General features: G+C 42.0%; 1 protein-coding gene across 2 annotated transcripts in view; it reads left to right on the forward strand.

Moving 5' to 3' along the window:
• MAP3K5 (mitogen-activated protein kinase kinase kinase 5) overlaps positions 1-22,039 on the forward strand; it is a 223,029-nt gene that overhangs the window by 184,780 nt on the left and 16,210 nt on the right. The window contains exons 19-25 of one of the 2 annotated variants that reach the window (XM_060114738.1): positions 2,546-2,703; positions 5,102-5,279; positions 5,999-6,019; positions 8,959-9,136; positions 9,227-9,395; positions 15,033-15,218; positions 19,041-19,146. In XM_060114738.1, the coding sequence (XP_059970721.1) occupies positions 2,546-2,703; positions 5,102-5,279; positions 5,999-6,019; positions 8,959-9,136; positions 9,227-9,395; positions 15,033-15,218; positions 19,041-19,146 (996 nt within the window). Of the gene's footprint in view, positions 1-2,545; positions 2,704-5,101; positions 5,280-5,998; positions 6,020-8,958; positions 9,137-9,226; positions 9,396-15,032; positions 15,219-15,728; positions 15,804-19,040; positions 19,147-22,039 lie in introns of those variants that run through there. The other variant, XM_060114739.1, reaches the window with a different exon arrangement.

Here is a 22,039-nt window from a genome sequence, read left to right on the forward strand (position 1 = left end):
GCAAAAATGTAAGCTGTACAAGCCCAGGGATTTTTGCCTGTTTCAGCCACTGCTATATTCTAAGTGCCTGGCCTCAGTATAGTAGACCCTCAGTATAGATCTGCTAAATGAATGAGTGGATGTAGTGTGACATCAAAGTTTAAGCTTTTAACCACTAACTTGTAGTGGCTCCCTGGGTGGTTGCAGTGGCAAAGAAATTCTAAAACAGATTATTTTAAAGTAATTTTTTATTTTAATGAAGATATATGAGCTATGGGTTTTAGAGTTAATACTCTCACTTGTTTTCCTTGGGCTAATGTTCAGATTGGCTTGATCTTCATTATCCAACTCTATAAATCTCTTTATATAAAATATTGTGTCATGTGCTTGTGGAGTAAGGAGAGCAGATAGGAACACATGACTAAGCCTGCTTTTTTTGGCACTTGCTCGATGGGGGATAATTAAACACAATTGGCAGATATTGCTCTTTGAAATATTATCTGATGAATAAAAACATTGCATAATTCATTGTTAAGATATTACTTGAATTGTCCAATTTTTTAAATTCACTATAGTTTTGGTCAATTGTAATTCCTACTGAGATATTAGTACAGCTTAAATTCTTTCATTAAGTCTATTTTAGATCCAGAGATAAAAAAAGAGTGGTAGACTTCAACACATATTTTCTAAACAATCACTTGATTTTATTTACATTGTAAAAAATGATCACTTTGGGGGAAGCTATCAATGAAGAGAAATCATAACAGTTTTCTACTAAGGGTAGTGATTTGAGGACCTTCTCCTTCACCAGGAGAAATGCTTTCCTCCAGCAATGTTACTGATTTAAGCTGAGAGCAGATGTGTGGAGTCGTATATGACTGTGAACATGAGCTACTGTCATGTAATGATGAGGTCTGGAAGATAAACCTGGCAAAATGGCAATATGTGACAAAAATAATATACTTTTCCTTATGTTTATAAACACAGCCAGTTTCTAGCCTTTGATAGTGGATTTTATAGGAACTGTTAAGAGGAAATTTGTGTAGCAGTTTTCACCTATAAATCAGGCATGGATCATTCATAAAAGGTGTTGCCTGTATTTATCAAAATGTCTGTCACTTTGGTTATGAATCAGAAAATACTGAAGTGGCTCTTTTGGCAAATGCCTCAGAACTTGAAATAATTCATTATGGCATCTTGGATGGGTTATATCATTTGTGTGATTATATCATTTGTGTGAGTATATCAGAAGCCAGGGATATGCAATTATCTGTTCCTGTTCACACTCCTGACTCATTGCTGGACTTTGAGAAATCACTGCAGGTTAGACGTATAAATTTAGCCTCTAGTTTGAGCCAATGAGACAATTGCAATTGAGTGTCCACTTGGGATATATGAAGCCAGAACTAGAACCGGAGTTCTTGGTCCCCACTTAATGCTCTTTGCGTCATACCACACTCTTCGACTCTCTGATTCCATGAAGCCTTTTAAATCTCCTCTCTTTTTCTTTCTGTTCTTCTAAACTCTGGTGATTTGTCTATACTGATGGCTCATGACCTGTCTTTGACCCATTAAATCTGTTACCCATGGACCACAGGCTCACAGCAAGAGCCACGTATGTTAGATTTACAGAATAACGTACACCCAAAATTATTTACATTATTATTATTTTTTTTTTAGAGGATATTGGGGGTAGGAGTTTACTTATTTATTTATTTTGGCTGTGTTGGGTCTTCGTTTCTGTGCGAGGGCTTTCTCTAGCCGTGGCAAGCGGGGGCCACTCTTCATCGTGGTGCGCAGGCCTCTCACTATTGTGGCCTCTCTTGTTGAGGAGCACAGGCTCCAGACGCGCAGGCTCAGTAGTTGTGGCTCACGGGCCTAGTTGCTCCGCGGCATGTGGGATCCTCCCAGACCAGGGCTCGAACCCGTGTCCCCTGCATTAGCAGGCAGATTCTCAACCACTGCACCAGCAGGGAAGCCCCTATTTACATTATTTTTAACAGTGACTTTCAGAATCTTCATGCTTTCATGATTAAGAAATGAGAATGAAAACAGAAGAACTGAGCATTCAATCAGGAATTGAGAAATAACAGACTAAGGAAATGGATGAATGACCTAAATTTTTCCTGGAAAAGATTAGAAGTATACATAAAGGGAGTCTTCATGTATTTGAAAAACTGATTGCAGAAAAATGTGTGTTGATATATTTTCTGTTATTCTCAAATGATTGTTAGAAGTATCTAAGAGTTCCCAATGAAATGATGCCTCAATTATAATCAACTATCTAGGAAAGGAGAAAGTATCTATTCGTAAACAGATAATATTAGTATGCTATTTTTATGTCACCAATGAAATCCATTATGAAAACTGCTATTTCCCCTTTTATTAACAGCAGAAAAAAACTGGAATTCAAAGAAGATGCGCTATTAAGACCCGAATCATGCTTTTTTTTTTTTCCGAATCATGCTTTTAAAGTTACCTTATTTATATAAAGAAATTGAAACTGTCATTAGGTGTTCATCTGTTTTCTCTTTTTAAAGTGTAACTGTGTTTGAATTATGTGCAGGTACCCTTCAGTATATGGCACCAGAAATAATAGATAAAGGACCAAGAGGCTACGGGAAAGCAGCAGACATTTGGTCTTTGGGCTGCACAATCATTGAAATGGCCACTGGAAAACCACCCTTTTACGAACTGGGGGAACCACAAGCAGCTATGTTCAAGGTCACATTTCATATGTCTTAAATGTCTTAAAAACCAGTGGTTAAAGCTCTTCATAGCTTCTGGATGTTCCATGTGTGTATGTCATATTTTTTAAGGTAAAATGAAAGGAGCCTAAGTAAGCACAATCTAAGATATAAAGTTCAAGATTCACTCCCCCTGGTCAACACCTCTGCCTCACATGGAGCATCTCTCTCCATATTAGTTTTCCCAACTATAAAGTGAGATTCAGCGTAACTTCCTGTGACTGCCCTTTCACAATGCAGTATAAATAACACATCACTCCACAGAAGATGATTCAAGCTCTTTGGGAAACACAGTCTGAAAAATCTTCCACTGAGGGAGATATAAAAACATGTTTTATCCATTTAGGTATTAAAGACATATTTTCCTTTACTCCTCTATCATAATAGTTTGAAGGCTCCTTAGATAAAAGGGCATAGTTGCTATTTTAAGTACATTAAACTTATTCTCATCTATCTACTCTTCTAGCCTGTTAATTTGCCCATTAGTAACTGTTTTGGGGGTGGGAAAGGAAGCAGCTCCATCTCTCAAAACAGGGAGCACATGATATGCAAATAGGCCTGAGAGAGCCCAGGGGCCACAGCTTCACCATCCGGGGCCTGGGCAGACAATGACCTGCCCATGAATCCCTGTAGTCCTCACCTGCCACCCCACCAAGCCAGAGGAACATTAAGCTGAACACCTGTTTCCCAAGAAGTAAAGCTCACATGTCTGCTATTCTCTAAGGCATCGGACTTTTGATCATAATTTGTTATTCCTTTCCCTGCCACTGATTGTGTTTCTAGTACTAACTCCATTTGTGAATAGCCTCTTATGAGGGACCACGTATTACATACCTTCTGTGTTTGTACAAAGCTTGGTTTACTTTAAGAGACAATATGATAGGCTACTGCTGATACAGAAATAGTAGTGTAACCAAACCTGAAAGAACAATGAGAGCTGCTCCAGGAGCTGCCTTTCTGGACCTGAATGGATGTCTTTCTCTTCTTGGCCAGTCTTTCAAGTTTTCACCAGTCTCTAGGACTTCACTCTGAAATGCTCCTCTGTTACCCACACGGTGCCGGGGTTATTATACAACATGCTTTAGATGAGATAGCATACTCTGGCACAGATTTGCAATGTTTGAATCCAGGCTCTGACACAGTCAAACTATTTGATGACTTTAGGTAAATTACTTAACCTTCTTGTATCTCAGTTTCCTCATCTATAAAATGGGTATAAAAATAGTACCTATCTAATAAAAGGGTTTTGAGGAGTGGATAAGACAATATGTGCAAAGCACTTAGGACAGTGTCTGACACACAGTAAAGGCTTTATAATTATTACAGATAATTATATCTTATTATCTATATAATAATAAATTCATATAAGCTATTTATAGCAAAACTTCCTTAGGAAGTTTTCTCTGTACTAAATACATGAAAACATTACTGAAAAAAAATTAGAATGACGTCAATGAGAAGAAAGTTCTCATTGTTATAGAAAAACTGTTTAATTTTAAGTATTTTTATTTATTTATTTTATTTATTTATTTTTGGTTGCATTATGTCTTCATTGCTGCGCGGGCTTTCTCTAGTTACGGAGAGTGGGGGCTACTCTTCGTTGCGGTGCGTGGGCTTATTGTGGTGGCTTCTCTTGTTGCAGAGCATGGGCTCTAGCCAGCGGACTTCAGTAGTTGTGGTATGCGGGCTCAGTAGTTGTGGCTCACGGGTTCTAGAGTGCAGGCTCAGTAGTTGTGGCACATGGGCTTAGTTGCTCCGTGGCATGTGGTATCTCCCTGGACCAGGGCTCGAACCTGTGTCGCCTGCATTGGCAGGTGGATTTTTAACCACTGTGCCACCAGGGAAGTCCCAATTTTAAGTATTTTTAAATATCTCTTTTAATGTAGGCAATTTGAGACAGGGAAAACTTTCACAAACCATGGCACAGGAGAAACAACATATGCTTTAAGCCAAACAAATGAAGTTTCAAATACCAGATCTGCCTTTTCATAAGCATATAACCTCACACCCGTGAGCCTCATTTTTCTCATTGCTGTAACAGGGATAATATTTAATCCACTGGGTTGCTGGGAGTATTCAGTGAATCTCATAAATGGAAAAGACAAGCACAAAACTTTGAGGACTGAATTATTATTTCATAGTGCTGCTGTCTACTCTCTTAAGCTAATTACTATGCCTGTGTCATTGATAAACTTACAAAAGTGCTCTGGAAACTTTCCAAAACCTACAGAAAACAAGTCCTGTCTCACTTTGAGAAAAGCCATGAATTTGTAGTATATGATAAAGGAGCTTGTTGCATTAGGTGACCAGGTTATGGAACCCAGAGCCCATAGGATAAGATGGTCACTCAGAAGTCACGTTGTGCTGTGTCTTAGGTGGGAATGTTTAAAGTCCACCCGGAGATCCCAGAATCCATGTCGGCAGAGGCCAAAGTGTTCATATTGAAATGTTTTGAACCAGACGCTGACAGGAGAGTCTGTGCTAAGGACTTGCTTATGGATGAGTTCTTAACAGTTTCAAGCAAAAAGAAAAAGACACAACCTAAGCTTTCAGGTATGTCGTTGCCTTGAAGGGGGTATAGGTCAGAGTCACTAAATCCTAAACTTTTAAGGAGGAAGATTTTTCCAGAAGTAAGCTAATTTGCTTAAAGACATCACTGAAAACTGGTCAGGAAGCAGTGTTACCATCAGTTTCACAAATGCTAGGACCTCACCCATAATAATCTTCCATCACATGGTTAGTAGGGAACTAGAATATAAGCATCTGTATACTAGCATTGGTGATACAAAGATCAAAGTTAAAGGGGTAAAATGTAGCCTCTTCAAGCTGAAACTCCAAATCACCACAGATGGGCTATAGGGCTATTACAGAGCTGTTAAACTTCTAAGCCATCTAGATAATATGTTCTTTTAATTTTAGGTAGTAGAAGATACTCATTGCCTCTTAGAGGAGCCTATCTTTCTGAATAACTAAACCCCCCTCAAAAAAAAAAAAAGGAGAAGATTGCCAGTTATAAATAAAATAGCAGTGTAAAAATATAAATTGTCTTTTTGCAATAATTTCCATAGCTCCTTTCAGAAAAGAAAAAAAAAGCAAATGATTCGTTTGTTGTTAGCATTTTTGGGGACTATGTGGGATGTCATGGGCAGACTGCATGTTTGGAAAGGACATCAATCCCATTTCAAGCATTCACTTCATCTTTTGTTGATTTCTTAGTTTAACAACAAACCCAACGCCTGCTTATGTTGCTGTGTTTGCTTTTCTTTCCACAGCTCTTTCAGCTGGATCGAATGGTGAGTTTATTTTTGTATTGTCCATTGAGCTGAAGCTTGGTGCATCAGAGTTAAGCTCTAGACTGCCTGTCAGAGAGCCTCATCCTCTGCTTCTTGCTTACATGGAGGGGCTCCTCTGGGTACTAAGGATGTGTGGCTGCAAGCCTGGCTGGGTTCCTTCCTTCAGAAAACCCCTCACCTTTCTCCTGCATGAGAGAGGCTTCCATTGTTCCTCCCTAAATGGAAGACGGGGACTCTGTTTTTGAAATCTTCAATTTGAGAGGAGTCCATGCTTTCTTATTGAGGAGGCAGTTGACCACCTAATGGATTTCTTGTGGAAAATTTCAATGCCAGACACCTTCCTCCATCGCCTTTGGCGTCCTATATTCTCTCTGGATTTAGTTGGTCAGTACAAGTTGTGATTTTTAATATTGGCCTTTGCAGATCATAACTAGGAAGGTAAATTTGCTCTAGGAAGATCAACTAATGCGTTTCAAGGAACAGGAAAGAACTGACCATGGCTTTGGCTCTTCCTAAGTTGGATGAGCTGTTGATCACGTAGGCAGGGGGCTTAATTGTTCACTGTGAGTGTCGTGTGCATTCTTCCACAGGCCAGGGGCAGGCTTTTGCAGGTTCCTTAAGGTTCCTTAAGGTGCCTCGGCCCAGAGAAGAGGCCCAGTAATTGGGGTTTCTTGGCCACAGCCTTTCCAGATTCCTCCTTGAATTCTGAGAGTCAAGGAGAACTCTGTGAAGAGAACCCCCTCCCTTTCCTCCTTTCTCCACAAGCAGCCTAGACGCCAGAAGGCAGTCACTGCGTCTCACAAGGTGGACCCGGGGTGCTCCACAGCCTCCCGACCAGCCTGTTTTTGGTGTCATAAAATGGGCACTGACTTTGGACTTAAGCAGAAGTTGATTCACTTTGGACTTAGTTGGAGGTTGGTTCTGATCCCAACTGAGCCACTTTCTAAATATGTGACATGCAGCAATTTACTTGTTTCATCAGGTATTCTGTTGAGAACAGTACCTACTTGACAGATTTAGTTCTGAGAACAAAATAAAAACTATATACCAAAAGAGGCTGGAGCCATGCCCAGAAGCTCAATGCATGATAGCTTTATCCCTTCCATATGGGTCGGTTTTTGTTTTAGGAAACATTCTCATCACGCACATATTTAAATTACGTGAACTCAACTATACACACTTGGCAAGAGAGAGCTAGAGAGAGAAAATTTAAGCTGATAGTTTTGCCCACAAGCCCTCTCGGTGAGCATGTGCCTTAGAACAAGCATGAGATGGAAGGTGTCCACCTGCTCAACTCTGGGTCACCTTTCCCACATGCCCTCCCCCCTCTGCACTCAGGATGACTCAGGAGCATTTGGGACTCTGCTCTGGCTTTAGAGTCTAACTTAAGATATTTTAGAATCTTAAGGGACTTCCTAGCAGTCCAGTGGTTAAGACTCTGTGCTTCCACTGCACGGGGCACGGGTTCGATCCCTGATTGGGGAACTAAGATCCCACGTGCTGCACGGCCAAAAAAAAAAAAAGATATTTTAGAATCTTAAGATTTTATAGAGTCAGAATTAAGAGGATGGGCTTTGGGGTCAGAGCTGGGTTCACGCATTAACTGGGTGACCTTGGAAATGACTTACCCTTAGTCACCTCATCTGTCCAATGGATTCAATTAGACAACCTGCCCATGGGTCTTTGTAATTATTAAATACGATTACACGTGTGGGATGCTTAGCAACTGCCATAAGGTGGTTATTATGACTATTATTGCTGGTCCCTCTTGCTCTGGCCTGCCCATGCCCCAGTGGCTCGTTTAGAATTGTAGACCACAGTCCAAAAGTCCCCTCTCCTTTTTTTTTTTTTGCGGTACACGAACCTCTCACTGTTGTGGCCTCTCCCGTTGCGGAGCACAGGCTCCGGACGCGCAGGACCAGCGGCCATGGCTCACGGGCCCAGCCGCTCCGCGGCATGTGGGATCCTCCCGGACCAGGCACAAACCCACGTCCCCTGCATCGGCAGGCAGACTGTCAACCTCTGCACCACCAGGGAAGCCCTCCCCTCTCCTTTTCCTAAATACCCTCCTGTTCCTCCTCTCTCAGAACTTCTTCCAGGCCTCCTGAATTCTCCGGATGTTTTTTTATCTCCCAGTGACCCATCCGTTTCTGTTCTGCCCTCTTGGCCTGAGACATTGATTTGCTTGATAAAGATGTTCCTGGCAAAAATTACTTATTTTAAAACCAGTATTTGATGAAATGTAGGTACCTCCTATTGTGCCAGTTCAGTCTCCATCAAAATAAAATAAAAGCTTACATTTGTTATAGGAATCATAATGTCTGAGAACTGGGAAAGACCTAAGAGATCATCTAGTCCATTAGTTTCCAAAATCTGTGTTTAGTAAAGAACCTTTTTTTTAATATGAATCCTTAAACAGAGCCCTGATATATGACTGAAAGAACATATCTGTTTCAGGAAAAACAGGGTTGGAACCTGTGTTCTAGAATCACAGAATCCTACTCACCCCATCCAAGGCAGCCCCAAGAAATAGGTGAACCTTAAACTTCTGAGGCACGCAGTTTACAAATTATGAATCTGGTCCTTTATTTTATAGATATGAAAACTAAGACTCATAAATGACCTTCCAAATAGGAGGACGATAAAAACGAAGGGCTCAGAACCCAGAACTGTTGGGCCTGGTGCTTCCTCCAGTTTCACACCCCTGAGATACTCCTTTCAGAGCCCAGGAGGCCCTTTCCTCGCCGACCCCCTGCATGGGTTACACAGAGCACTGGGAGGCACCGTGGTCCCACGACCAGCCTCTTACGAAGCATAATTTTGCTACTCACTGAAACGAGACACTTGACAAATAATCTTGCTGTCTTTCAATAGGTGTGTCCGTGTGTGCACATTTTTAGAAGCATTAATCGTCTCCTTTCCCCTCTCGTGACACGCAGAGTATCTTAGGAGCATCTCCCTGCCAGTGCCTGTCCTGGTGGAGGACACGAGCAGTAGCAGTGAGTACGGCTCAGTTTCTCCAGACACGGAGTTAAAGGTGGATCCTTTCTCTTTCAAAACAAGAGCCAAGTCCTGCGGAGAAAAAGATGCCAAAGGAGTACGGACGCTCTTTCTGGGGTAAAGACCTGGCTTGTTTTGGGTGAGAGAAGTATGTTGTGTGTCATTTTGTGAAGAAAACTGTGACTTGTGCTGTCTGAATTATTACAGCATCCCTGACGAAAATTTTGAAGACCACAGTGCTCCACCTTCTCCTGAAGAGAAAGATTCCGGATTCTTTATGCTGAGGAAGGACAGTGAGAGACGGGCCACGCTTCACAGGATCCTGACGGAAGACCAAGACAAAGTTGTGAGAAACTTGATGGAATCTTTGGCTCAGGTAAAACCCCTCATGGAGACTTCATTTCCCCTATTTTAACAGTGTCGTAACCACTTGGAACTGTCACACGTGATGTGAAGACATGAGGAAGCTGCTGCTCTCCTGATGATAAAACAAACCAGGGATAGGCAGATCCCTAACACAGAAACTGCATTTTTGAACATAAGCTACTTTTAAGTCAGAAGCAAAATTTTCATGTTGATGAAGTTCCAGCTGGTCCCTACAAGACTTTTCACCCTTCATTCATTTGTTTATTCATTCAATCAATAAACATGCACTGAGCCACGTGAATTGCTAATTTTGATATTAGCATGAGGGTACCTGCCATTGGCTCCTCTGAGCATTTGGGAAACATCACAAATTCAACAGAGACCCCTGTGCTTGGAGGGCTACAATTAGATGGAAGGTGATGGGCAATAATAAGTAAACTATCTAGCGTGCTGGGAGGCCATTCGTGCTACGAAAAAACAAAGCTGGTCGGTCAAACTCGTTTTCCCTGGTGTATTTGTTTGCTAAGTTGCCGTAACAAAATACCTTAGACCCAGTAGCTTAAACAACAGAAATTTCTCTCTCACGATTCTGGAAACTGGAAGTTTAAAAGCAAGGTGTTGGCAGGTTTGGGTCTCCTGAGGCCTCTCTCCTCGGCTTGCCGATGGCCACGTCCTTGCTGTGTCCTCACCTGCCCTCGTTTCTCTGTGCACCCCTGGTGTCTCTTCCTCTTCTTATAAGAACGCTAATCCTGTTGGATTTGGGCCTCACCCTTATGATCTCACTTAACCTTAATCACCTCCTAAAGACCCTGTCTCCAAATACGGTCACATTGGGGGTTAAGGCTTAAAAATGGGAATTGGGGGGTGGGGGGAACGGCACTGTTTCATCCATAATACCTGGGAAAATGTATTCCCTGGGATTCTGTTTACAGAAATGAGGAAGAATCCCCTCCGAACTCTGCCCCAGTGGAAATAGGGTTTCCCCCACCTCCAATCTGTAGGTGATGCCTCCTGTGCCTGGAGCAGAAGCTCAGGCCCCCTGTGGGTGAAAACCTCCCAGACATGCTTGGCCCAGACGTGACACTTGCATCCTCTTTCAGTTCTGTTGGCGTCAGGGACTTGTGTACCTGCTTTAGCACCTGTGGCCACCACCTGTCCCTCTGTGATCACTGTGGATGACACATAACTTCTTCCCTCCCTTCTGTCCTAGGAAAATAGCTGCAAAAAAGGATGGAGCTGGAGGGATGGGGTCAAGTTTTAGTGTCAGTCTAGCAGTTTACCTGTTCTCAGCTTTTATTGGGATGTAAATGGAGCCAGGCTCTCTCTTTCTCAGCTCTTGCTCTATAGCCCCTGCTTGTCTTTGTCCCGAGAACCCCACTAAGTTTCTCTGCTGATTCCATCGCCTTAGGAATTCTGAATGTTCACATCTTTAGATCCCATAGGAGGAGCTGAAAGGCCATGTGTGTGTCAGCAAGGTCTCTGGATACGGGGAGAACTGAAATTTCCAGGTTCTGGGAAAACTCTGACTTGGGTCCTTAAGGGAAGCTGCCTCCAGTGAGCAGGGACTCTGAGGCCCAGAAAGCAGGTGCTCTGGGGTGCGGGGCAGCCAGGCCTCTGAGTTGGAGGTAGAGTGAGTGCTGAGGATGCCATGCAAGAATCTGGAGACGTGGAGGAGACAGAAGCAGTGTGGAACCTTTAGCTGTCACTGTTTCCTTTCTGTCTGTTCACTGTGGTCATTCAAGGACTGAGAATCAGATGGCGTAAGATAAGAAGGGGAATCAAGTTTAGATGGAAGGAACAACTGGGCAGTCATTGGAGGTCATTCATTCAACAAATACTTATTGAGCAACTACTAGATGCCAGGCACTGTTCTATGTGCTGGGGACACTATAGTGAGCAAAATAGAAAAAAAAATCTGCATCCCATTGAAGCTGACATTCTAGTGGAGGAAGAAAAGCAATAAAAACACAGTAAACATGTAGTTGAATATATAGTAACAAATATAGTTAAATATATAGTTATATGTTGCCATATACTATGTGTGTTACATATATGTTTCTATATATGGTAGATATATAGTAATACTAGCAAACACTTTCTATGGGCCAGATATGGTTCTTAGTATTTCCTGTGTCTCTACTCACTTAATCCTCTTGACAGTAGTCCTACAGCACTAGTTTTATTAGTATCCTCATTTTGCAGATGAGGACACAGAGGCACAGAGTTGTTGAGTAACTCACCGAGGCCATGCAGCCCTAAGTGATGGAGTCGGGATTTGAACACAGGCAGCCTGGCTCCAGGGTCTGTGCTGTCAGGTACCACACTGCTCTCCCCACTGCTACACCAGAGGGTGACAAGTGCTGGGAGAAACATAAACCAGGGGAGGGGACAGGGATTGGGTTGGGGGAGGGAATCACCAACAGCCACTGTGGAATGAAGGCTTCTGTTTTAGGTCAGAAACACAGAACGCAGGGATTGCTTAAATCTCGTAATCATCCCCAGTGAGCGTGCTTTTCTAATACAGAAAGTATCTGCTTGTTTGGGGGTTTTCTTTGTCTCCCTGCTGGACTGTAGGTCCATCAGGGCAGGGACTGCCTTGGTTAGTGTCATTGTCCCGGCCCTCAGCAAAGAACCTGGCAGGTTCCATGACCATGCTGAAATTCTTAAATTTGGAGTTGATTAATCCTATTCAAGTGTTTGTGACTCCCTAATTTTTTAAGCACGCTTGAATGTTCTCTATAAAAGGAGAAAAGGGGGCTTCCCTGGTGGCGCAGTGGTTGAGAGTCCGCCTGCCGATGCAGGGGACACGGGTTCATGCCCCGGTCCGGGAAGATCCCACATGCCGTGGAGCGGCTAGGGCCCTGAGCCATGGCCGCTGAGCCTGCGCATCCGGAGCCTGTGCTCCGCAACGGGAGAGGTCACAACAGTGAGAGGCCCACGTACCGCAAAAAAAAAAAAAAAAAGGAGAAAGGAAAGAAAAACTTAAAAGCGACTGTCAGAGGGCATGCCTCAGTGCACCAACATGAAGTGACCAATGGGGACTAGAAGTGATTCTGGGGTCAGAATCACTTAGTAAATCCGAATCGTCAAGGGATAGACAGGGTGCTTCTGACTGTACTGCTGGGGACTCTATGAACCCTTTCCTGTGGCATCCCATGGTGATCTTGTGATAGAGCAGGTCCTGCCCCAAGGTTACTGCTGGTTTATCCAGCTGATTGGGGCAACAGAAGGTAATGATTAGGAGCTTGGGTTCAGCCTCAACTTGACTTTGAGGCCTTGTTCCACCACATAAAGGCTGTGTGATTTGAGCAAGTTATTGAACCTCTCTGAGGCTGAATTTCCTAATCCATACAGTAGAAGAAACAATGGTGTTCACCTCATAGGGTTGCTATAAGGAGTAACTAAGATCATGAATCATTGCAATAATAATAGAACATATTCTACAAATGTTAACTATTATTGTTATTATTATCATTATCAAGCAGGCTAATAACAGTTATCTAGTATCTTTAATTTTCTTCTACTACCAGATGGAAATAAGTCTTTTCATTGTATTAAATATTTCTATTAATAGATACATCTTTACATTTAAGCCTACCCTTTAGAACAAGACTAAAAGGTAAATGTTGGTCAGGTCCTCAAAGCGGCCCATGAAAGCCCTTTCAATCTGTAACATCCTTCTGAAATCCACTCACCATTTTTAAGGAAGTTTAAGGGATAAAGAAGAGAGAGCCCCTTTGCAGGAGAATCTGTGATGGTCCTCTGAGTGCTCAGGAAAGGCGCACTGTCAGATGCTACTTTCTGATACTGAATCAGTCTCACCCGGTACCTAAGATGCTTGTTCATGAAGGCACGTTGATGAGTGCACACGGGGAGGCAGGAGTGAGAACAGAAATAACCATTAGGTACGTGATGAAATATCCCAGACAGAAGAACATTTCCCAAGGTAGACAGCATTCCTTTGTAGGGCAGTGGCATCAAAGACCAGAAGCAGCATGTTTTTCTGTTGTGAAAACAAAGCTAATGTCCAAAAAATGATTGCTATTTAAACTGCTGGCAAACACATAACTGATTTTTCCCTAAGATAAGCTTCCAATTTCTGAATAACTCACATTTTTCTTTTTGAACATATTTCCATGTTACTGTGGTATTGCCTATGCATCTTTACTTTGGTTGTAATTTAGTTCGTGGTAAGAAAAGAAACAAAGTTTATAATTGTTCCCAGTCTGATTTTAAAATATTCCCTTAATGACAGTTTTCAAGCTTTTTAATATAAACTTTTCTCATCAAAACATAAACATGAGAGGGAGCTCCCAAATGAAAATATATTGAGAGAAAGAATTTGATGGGACATTTCTCTTTTATTTTAATAGACTCCTAGAAATTGTAATTTTCACAGCCCAGCTGAGGAATTTAACTTTAAAGATGCAATAACAAAATGTGCAATATGAGATAGAAATGAGCATAATAAAAATCCAGTTGTTTCTTAAAGTTTAATGAGGATAAATAACATCCTACTATGTTTCCTTTAAGGAAGTAATGTTCCTTGCTCAAAGTAAAAAAAAGTTCAGCTTGAGGGAGGGAATTTGTTTAAATATTGTATTTAATTTTTAATATGTGAAGTCATCCATTTGGTCCATTCTTATAACTAATGCCTTATCGGTGGGTAAGGAAAGGTTTCCCGGATGGAGTCTGAAGCGAGCCCCTTTTGACTGCAAGGAATTGACGCGCTTTAAGGGCAGTTGAAGGACTGGGAACATGTAGGCAGACACACGTAGCAATGAGGGAAGTGGCCTCTTCAGGTTAATTTCTACCATGGCGCCTAGCTGAGCCTCACACAGGCTGAAACTAGAGTGTGATTCCAAGGGCCTTCAAGTCCCAGGAGTCTGTACGTCTCTCCTCTGGCTCGGTTGCTATTGGCCCGCTTGGTGTGCCATTGCTGTTTCCATCCACTTCTCTCCCTACTGATCATCATTCTCAACTCAGTTGTTTCTGCTTCCTTCCTTCCTTATAACTGGATGTACTCTTGCCCCTATTTTATTATATTTTTTTAAAGTTTTTTTGATGTGGACCATTTTTAAAGTCTTTATTGAATTTGTTACAATATTGCTTCTATTTTATGTTTTGGTTTTTTGGCCATGAGGCATGTGGGATCTTAGCTCCCCGACCAGGGATTGAACCTGCACCCCCTGCATTGGAAGGCGAAGTCCTAACCACTGGACTGCCAGGGAAGTCCCATTGCCCCTATTTTATGACTTATCTCTCACTGGACCGCCAGGTCTCTCTGGGCAGACTTTGAGCCTGAGATCCTATGGCTGAATCTCTCTTTAGCTCCCAGTTAAAATTTCTGAGAGTGGAATCTTATGGCCCCAGCCTGTCCCTGTTTGGGCAGAGCTTTGTCTATCTGACTATAACATGACTGTTAGACAATGTATGGGGCAGGTGCCTTTCCTCCCAAAGTCTGATTATTTCTCTTTTTTTGCCGGGGAAGGAGCCATATAGTTCAAATATGGTCTTTCCCCTTAGCAGGGGGGCATTTCTAAGCCCAGTTCTTCTTGGCAGTGGCTGTGGGATGGCAGACCCATGGCTGATACATCCAGCACAGATACATCTGATCGACAGACAGATTATTGGTTATTATTCACAGGGGGCCGAAGAACCTAAACTAAAGTGGGAGCACATCACAACCCTCGTCGCAAGCCTCGGAGAATTTGTGAGGTCCACTGACCGGAAGATCATAGCCACCACCCTGTCCAAGCTGAAGCTGGAGCTGGACTTTGACAGTCACGGCATTAGTCAAGTTCAGGTGGTGCTCTTCAGTTTTCAAGATGCTGTAAGTATATTTTGTCCATGTTTTCCCGCAGACTCCAGCCAAAATTAGTCAGAAAAATAGGATAAAAACATAAGTTGTTATCTTTTCTTTCTTTAATAATTTTGTTCAATTCTGTTCTCTTTGGATCATAAATAAGTATGAGATGGTTGCCTGTCCATGTGCCTCAAAGCACCAGATTTGTTGTTTGGTGTGTAATCTTGTATCTCCCCAGATTAGATACACATAAAATTGAACACCATGGAAAATAACAAAACTCACAAACATCTCCCATGGCTGCACTTTGTTCTTATGAAATCATGTAGTCAGTCACTTTTATTTTGATGATTTTAGCAACAGAGCACACTTTAGTCCTGCACTTTCTAATTCTATATGAGACATGCCATCTAGTGGTCATTGAGAAAAATGTAACCGTACAGACAGGAATGATCGGTAATTTTTTTCCGCCCTGCTATGGTTTCCATGCAGAACATTTTAAACATACTTGTTTAATAAATATTCACTATTTCCTAGCCAGCAATATACTTCAGAGCACAAGACATCACTGGATGAAAATTAATTCACAGGATCTGGTGAGAGCTTGCTGAGGATTCCTCTCTCTCATATTGAGTTGCTATGCAACACAAACTTGAAGCCAGTTTTCCAGAAGCCTGATTCAAACCATATGCGATATTCTTGAATGAGACTTATTTGTGGAACTGTGTACCAAAAAAAGCCTGAGGTCCTTCCCGGAAGGCCCTTACGAGGTGTGGGAGACTGAAATAAGAGAGTTCTTAAGTGGCTGGGGGGGGGGCGGATGGTGGTGGGGTGAATTGGGAGATTGGGATTGACATGTATACACTAATATGTATAAAACAGATAACTAATAAGAACCTGCTGTATACAAAATAAATAAAATAAAATTTAAAAGAGAGAGAGAGAGAGTTCTTGACAGTGCCTGTCATGTGAATAGGGAAGCACTTTGCATAATTTTATTTAAATTCCTCAAACTGACTCACTCCTAATGTGTTTATTGTTCCTACATAGGCGATGTCTTGACAATTGCATTTGGTGCATCAAATGATCCCTGATTTAAAACCAAATTGTAATCCTTCAGTGGCCACTTGTGCTCTCAGGAACTCTGTGTTAGCCACTCAGTCTTGTGCTGTACTGTGGGCAGGGCAACGCTCCTGACTCGATTGGGGTCATGGAAAATGAGAGCGAAGCCTATCACTAATATTAAATGCTAAAGGCACACTCACTCTATAGCTAGCGAGCCCCAGCCATCTGCAAACCAAATGAAATAATTTAGTGGCTTTTTACTTGTCTACACACTTGGCTTCCAGCCTAGAGATTGGAAGGCAAACAGGCGAGTAGAATTCAGATTGAGAGTGGGTAAATTGTAATCCTGGGCCACAGGCCAGGTCTCTCTCTCTCTCTTTCTCTCTCTCTCTCTCTCTCTCACACACACACACACACACACACCCCGTTCTTGCTCACTCACTGTCGAGGATGGGAATGAACCCAAAGAATGGGCCGGATACAATATACTGTTTAATGAAGGGCTATGAGAAGCTGGTCATGGTGATAGAGGACCCCTCTTCCATTTACTATTTGTGACCCTCGAGAGAAATATTCTTAGTTACTAAATGTTATACCCGCATTTGTCAAATAAACAGGCAAGTCCTTTATGAAAGTACCAGGACAAAAATCAGTCTGAAAGGACTTCCTAGAACAGGTGGGAACCTAGCAATGGTTCGCTTCCTTAGGAGCAACTACTCTGAGGAATTCCTCAGACAGACTGCCGTCTAAACTGGGGGATTTTGATGAAGATGGACCAAGGGCAGGAATAAGCAACTGGAGCTCCAGCTTTTGGTGTGAGATTACAGCTAGGTCCCCTTCTCCCCAGCTTCTTCTTAGATCTCGAGTCAGAGCCCTGTTGGGAAAATAGCCTCTTTTCTTAGATGCCCATGTCAACCAGACATTAGTGGAGTTAACTCAAATTTTAGATAAGCCTCTCTTAGCCTTATGACAAAAGTTATTTTTAAAAAGGTAATGTGGGGACTTCCCTGGTGGTCCAGCAGTTAACACTCCGTACTCTCAATGCAGGAGGCCCAGGTTTGATCCCTGGTCAGGGAACTGGATCCCACATGCATGCCACAACTAAAAACCCACATGCCGCAACTAAAGATCCCACATGTTGCAACTAAAGATCCCAGTGCAGCCAAATAAATAAATATATTTTTTAAATAAATAAAAATTAAAAGGTAACATGCATGGCTTATACATACAATGGAATATTATTCACCCTTATAAAGGAAGGAAGTTCTGACATACTACACTAAGTGAAATAAGCCAGACACAAAAATACTGTATGATTTCACTTATGTGAGATACCTAGAATAGTCAAATTCATAGACAGGAAGTGGAATGGTGGTTGTCAGGGGCTGGATGGAGAGGGCAAGGGGAAATTGTTGTTTAATGGGTGTACAGTTTCAGTTTTGCAAGGTGAAAAGAGTTCTGGAGATGGAAGGTGGTGATGCTTGCACAACAATGTGAATGTACTTAAGCCATTGAACTGTACATTTAACAATGGTTAAGATGGTAAATTCTATGTTATGTGTATTTTACCATAATTTTTAAAAAGAAAAAGAAAAGTAATGCATATATCTACTTCAGTGTCTACTTAAATATGTGAAATATTACTAGTCACTAAAAAAAGATAACCTGACAACAAAGGTTTTTTTTTTTTTTTTTTTTTTTTTCCGGTATGCGGGCCTCTCACTGTTGTGGCCTCTCCCGTTGCGGAGCACAGGCTCCGGACGCGCAGGGTCAGCGGCCATGGCTCACGGGCCCAGCCGCTCCGCGGCATATGGGATCCTCCCAGACCGGGGCACGAATCCGTATCCCCTGCATCGGCAGGCGGATTCTCAACCACTGCGCCACCAGGGAGGCCCTCACAACAAAGGTTTTTAATGTGAACAGCTTTTCTGGAATAGTTTGGCAGATTATTCCCCCGTTTAAAAAGATATAAGCAACACACCATGGTAAAGCAATTATACTCCAATAAAGATGTTAAAAAAAAAGATATAAGGAAGCGTGGGAAGGAAAACAAGGCATGCACTGTGGCACATCTGTAGGTAGCATGTATGTGCTCATATTCCCCCCTTACTGGTGTTTCCAAGTCACCAGAGTATGCTGCAGCACTTGATTGTGTTAAACAGCATTTATAACATTTAAGAATAGCAATTATGGGCTTCCCTGTTGGCGCAGTGGTTGAGAGTCCGCCTGCCGATTCAGGGGACACGGGTTTGTGTCCCGGTCCGGGAAGATCCCACATGCCACAGAGCAGCTGGGCCCGTGAGCCATGGCCGCTGAGCCTGCGCATCCGGAGCCTGTGCTCCGCAACGGGACAGGCCACAACAGTGAGAGCCCCGCGTACCACAAAAAAAAAAAAAAAAAAAAAAAAAGAATAGCAATTACTTTTCTTTAAATCCCCTTGGACTCTTTTTTTCCTCCTTTACCGCTTCCACCATCCAATCTGCTGACATCGTGAAAGGCGGGAAGCTACAGGTTCTGAGTCCCAAAGAGGCAACATTCCCATTTAACCAGATTGCCTTTCATTTAAGTGGTGTATCTCACTTGCTTACATGAGGATCACCAAACTTCATTTTGAAGTGGCAATTTTGCATTTGTTTTCCGCTGACATAAAGAAATTATCCACCATTCAAGGTAAAGAAACCTTTTAGTTATTTTTGTGGATGGAATGACGTCCAGATGTGTGCATCAGCTAGGTTATTTGCAACTAAATATTAAAGTAGACCAAATGTCACTCTCTTCCTCTAGGTCAATAAAGTTCTTCGGAATCATAATATCAAGCCACACTGGATGTTTGCCTTAGACAGTATCATTCGAAAGGCGGTGCAGACAGCCATTACCATTCTGGTTCCAGGTCAGAAATACTTAATTACTTGGCAAATATTTAGTGTTTGATATTTTCAATTATTGTTCATTATCATTTATGGTGTCTCCTCACTGTTTTTAAGACCAGGTTAACCTTTTTTTTTTAATCTTTCAATGCCACCAAATAATATTTATCTAGTGCATATAGTCTGAGCAATGGTACACCCAGCAAAACGTTTACTATGAGTGAGGAAGACTTGCTTCCTTGTCTTTAAAGAGCATAGTTGGATATGAAGACAAAGAGACAACTATACAGGTGACCCAACTACATATGCATTTCAATATACAGATATCTGTGCCCACAAAACATATTCCCATGTCATCCTTTACCAGTGGTTCCCACACCTGCCAGTGCATTGAGTGATGTAATGAACTGCGTGATGTAAGGAGCTCTTTAAATTACAGCTTTCAGAGCTCCATCCCAGACTGGGTGAGAATCTGCTGGGGATACAGCCCAGGAATCTGATTTTCATCCAGCTTCCAGGTTATTTTGATTCACCGCCCGGTTTAGAAATCACTGGGCTAGACAGGTCCCAGCTGTGTTTGCAGTGAGATACAAAAGGGGTAGTGTTCATGAAACCAGGTTTTATGGAGTAAGGGAGAGATGTATTCATATTCTAAGACAATCTTCCAAAGTGTTTTGATAGTGTACCCATTAATAAAAATTTTAAGCAGTTCTCTTCCACCGTACGTGTGTGTGTGTTGTGTGGATGTGGATAGAGAAATAGATTGATTGAGATATACGAATTAGAAACATGTTCTATTGTACTAATTTTACATGTATTATGAAGTGTTCTAAAATAGAAATCTAAAAATATAAGTAGGGGGCTTCCCTGGTGGCGCAGTGGTTGAGAGTCCGCCTGCCGATGCAGGGGACATGGGTTCGTGCCCCGGTCCGGGAAGATCCCACATGCTGCAGAGCGGCTGGGCCCATGAGCCATGGCCGCTGAGCCTGCACATCCGGAGCCTGTGCTCCGCAACGGGAGAGGCCACAACAGTGAGAGCCCCGCGTACCGCAAAAAAATAAAAAATAAAGTATGAAACATTTTAAATTTTATGTTACTTATAAATGGTACCACAAACTTTTAAGTTATCATCAACCATTCTGAGTTGTGGAATTCCCTCTCTTCTCTCAGAGTACCTTGTTTGGTTTGAGAGTGAGGAATTAACTTATTTCTTTCTTATGAAAGGAAGGAATGGAAGAAGTTTTAACGTCCCTGAACTTGCTCATCCTCTAAAGAGCGCACCTGCACCCCTCGTCCCTCCTGCCACCTACCTTTGCATTCTTGTACCTTTACCTTCTTCGGGTCTTGGGTTACAGCATGCCTCTGCAGAGAGTCCTGACCGACCCCGAAGTCTACAGTAGGCTCCGCCATCCCTCTCTCTCCCTGGAAATGGTTTTACCCCATTGTTGACACTTGCACCAATCAGAAACTGCTTTTATTTTCTTGTCTAATAGCTGTTTCCCTCATCAGAGGGTCTGTTTTATTTTATTCTGTGCTAAGCACACTGTCCATCATGGTGCCTGGAAAATAATAGACTCCTGGTAAATATTGGTTGAAACAATAAGTAAATGAGTTTCACCTGGTTATAACAAATTAGTGTGAAAATTTTTGCAGAACTTCGAAAAAAATCCTAGAGAGACTTTGAAATGCATGACTAGCGGTTGGATGTGAACCTGAGGAATCTAAAGCTGTTGGAAACCTACTGTAATGCTCTAAGGAAGTCAGCACATACTTATGGTTAGATGGTTGATCACTGGAATAAGCTTGGATGTGGGAAATGTACCAAAGAGGGGTTATAAACCCAAAAGATACAAGAGGTGAGAGAGATTAGGTGTGTGTCAGTAAAAGCGATAGGTATAGGCCATGAGTTATATCCAGTAGTAACCTAAATTAAGAGTGCTCAAATGAGGAGAGGAGGGATTATACTTTGAAATAATTTAACTAGCATATAAATAATCTGTTAATCTAATTTTTGCTAAAAAAAAATCCTTTTAAAATGGATTACCTAAATACAATGGATTGTATCCTGGAATAGGAAAAAGAACATCAGTGAAAAACTGGTATAATTTGAAAGTAGTCAGTAGTTTAGTTAATACAATTGGTACTGCACTGATGTTAATTTCTTAGTTTTGACAGAGGTACCACAGTTACATAAGATGTACTGGGGGAACTGGGTGGAAGGTACACGGGAGTTCTCAGTATTATCTTTGCAGTGTTTCTGTAAATCTAAAATTCTTCCAAAATATAAAGTTTATAAAGCACACTGATTATCACACTGTAGGTGAAACACTGTTAAGTTTAGAGAGAGTGACAGGGACAGTGCAGCGAGGCATGTCTCCTCACATGGGTGTCCCCGTGGTGGGCACTGCTTCAACCCAGCCATGTGCAGAGCAAGGCACGTTCTTTATGCAAAGGTTTTGCTAAAGAAAGTTATTTGTCCTTCCACTGTGAATTGGCTTCTTTGAGGCCACTAGGGGTCTCTGATGACAACTGAAATGACTGGAAGCATTTAAAAAAGTGGACCAAAAAAAAAAAAAAAAAGGGATTCCCTGGCAGTCCAGTGTTTAGGACTCCACACTTCCACTGCAGGGGGCACGGGTTCAATCCCTGGTCGGGGAACAAAGATCCTGCAAGCCATGTGGTGCAGCCAAAAAAATAGTAATAATTTTTAAAATAAAATAAAAAGTGGAAATTTTAGAGAATTACATTAAGAAAGTATTTTTTCATATTCCTCTTGGGATAGGGGAAGACAATGTTCAGTGTACACCAACATATAAATGGTGAAATATATGAACAAGAGAAATTGATTTCAAGCATTTGACAATTCCATCAAATTTCCAAATGTCCCAAAAGATTTTGTTATACAACTAAGATTCA

The sequence above is a fragment of the Mesoplodon densirostris genome, chromosome 12 (assembly GCF_025265405.1).
Source record: "Mesoplodon densirostris isolate mMesDen1 chromosome 12, mMesDen1 primary haplotype, whole genome shotgun sequence".
NCBI lineage: Eukaryota > Metazoa > Chordata > Mammalia > Artiodactyla > Ziphiidae > Mesoplodon > Mesoplodon densirostris.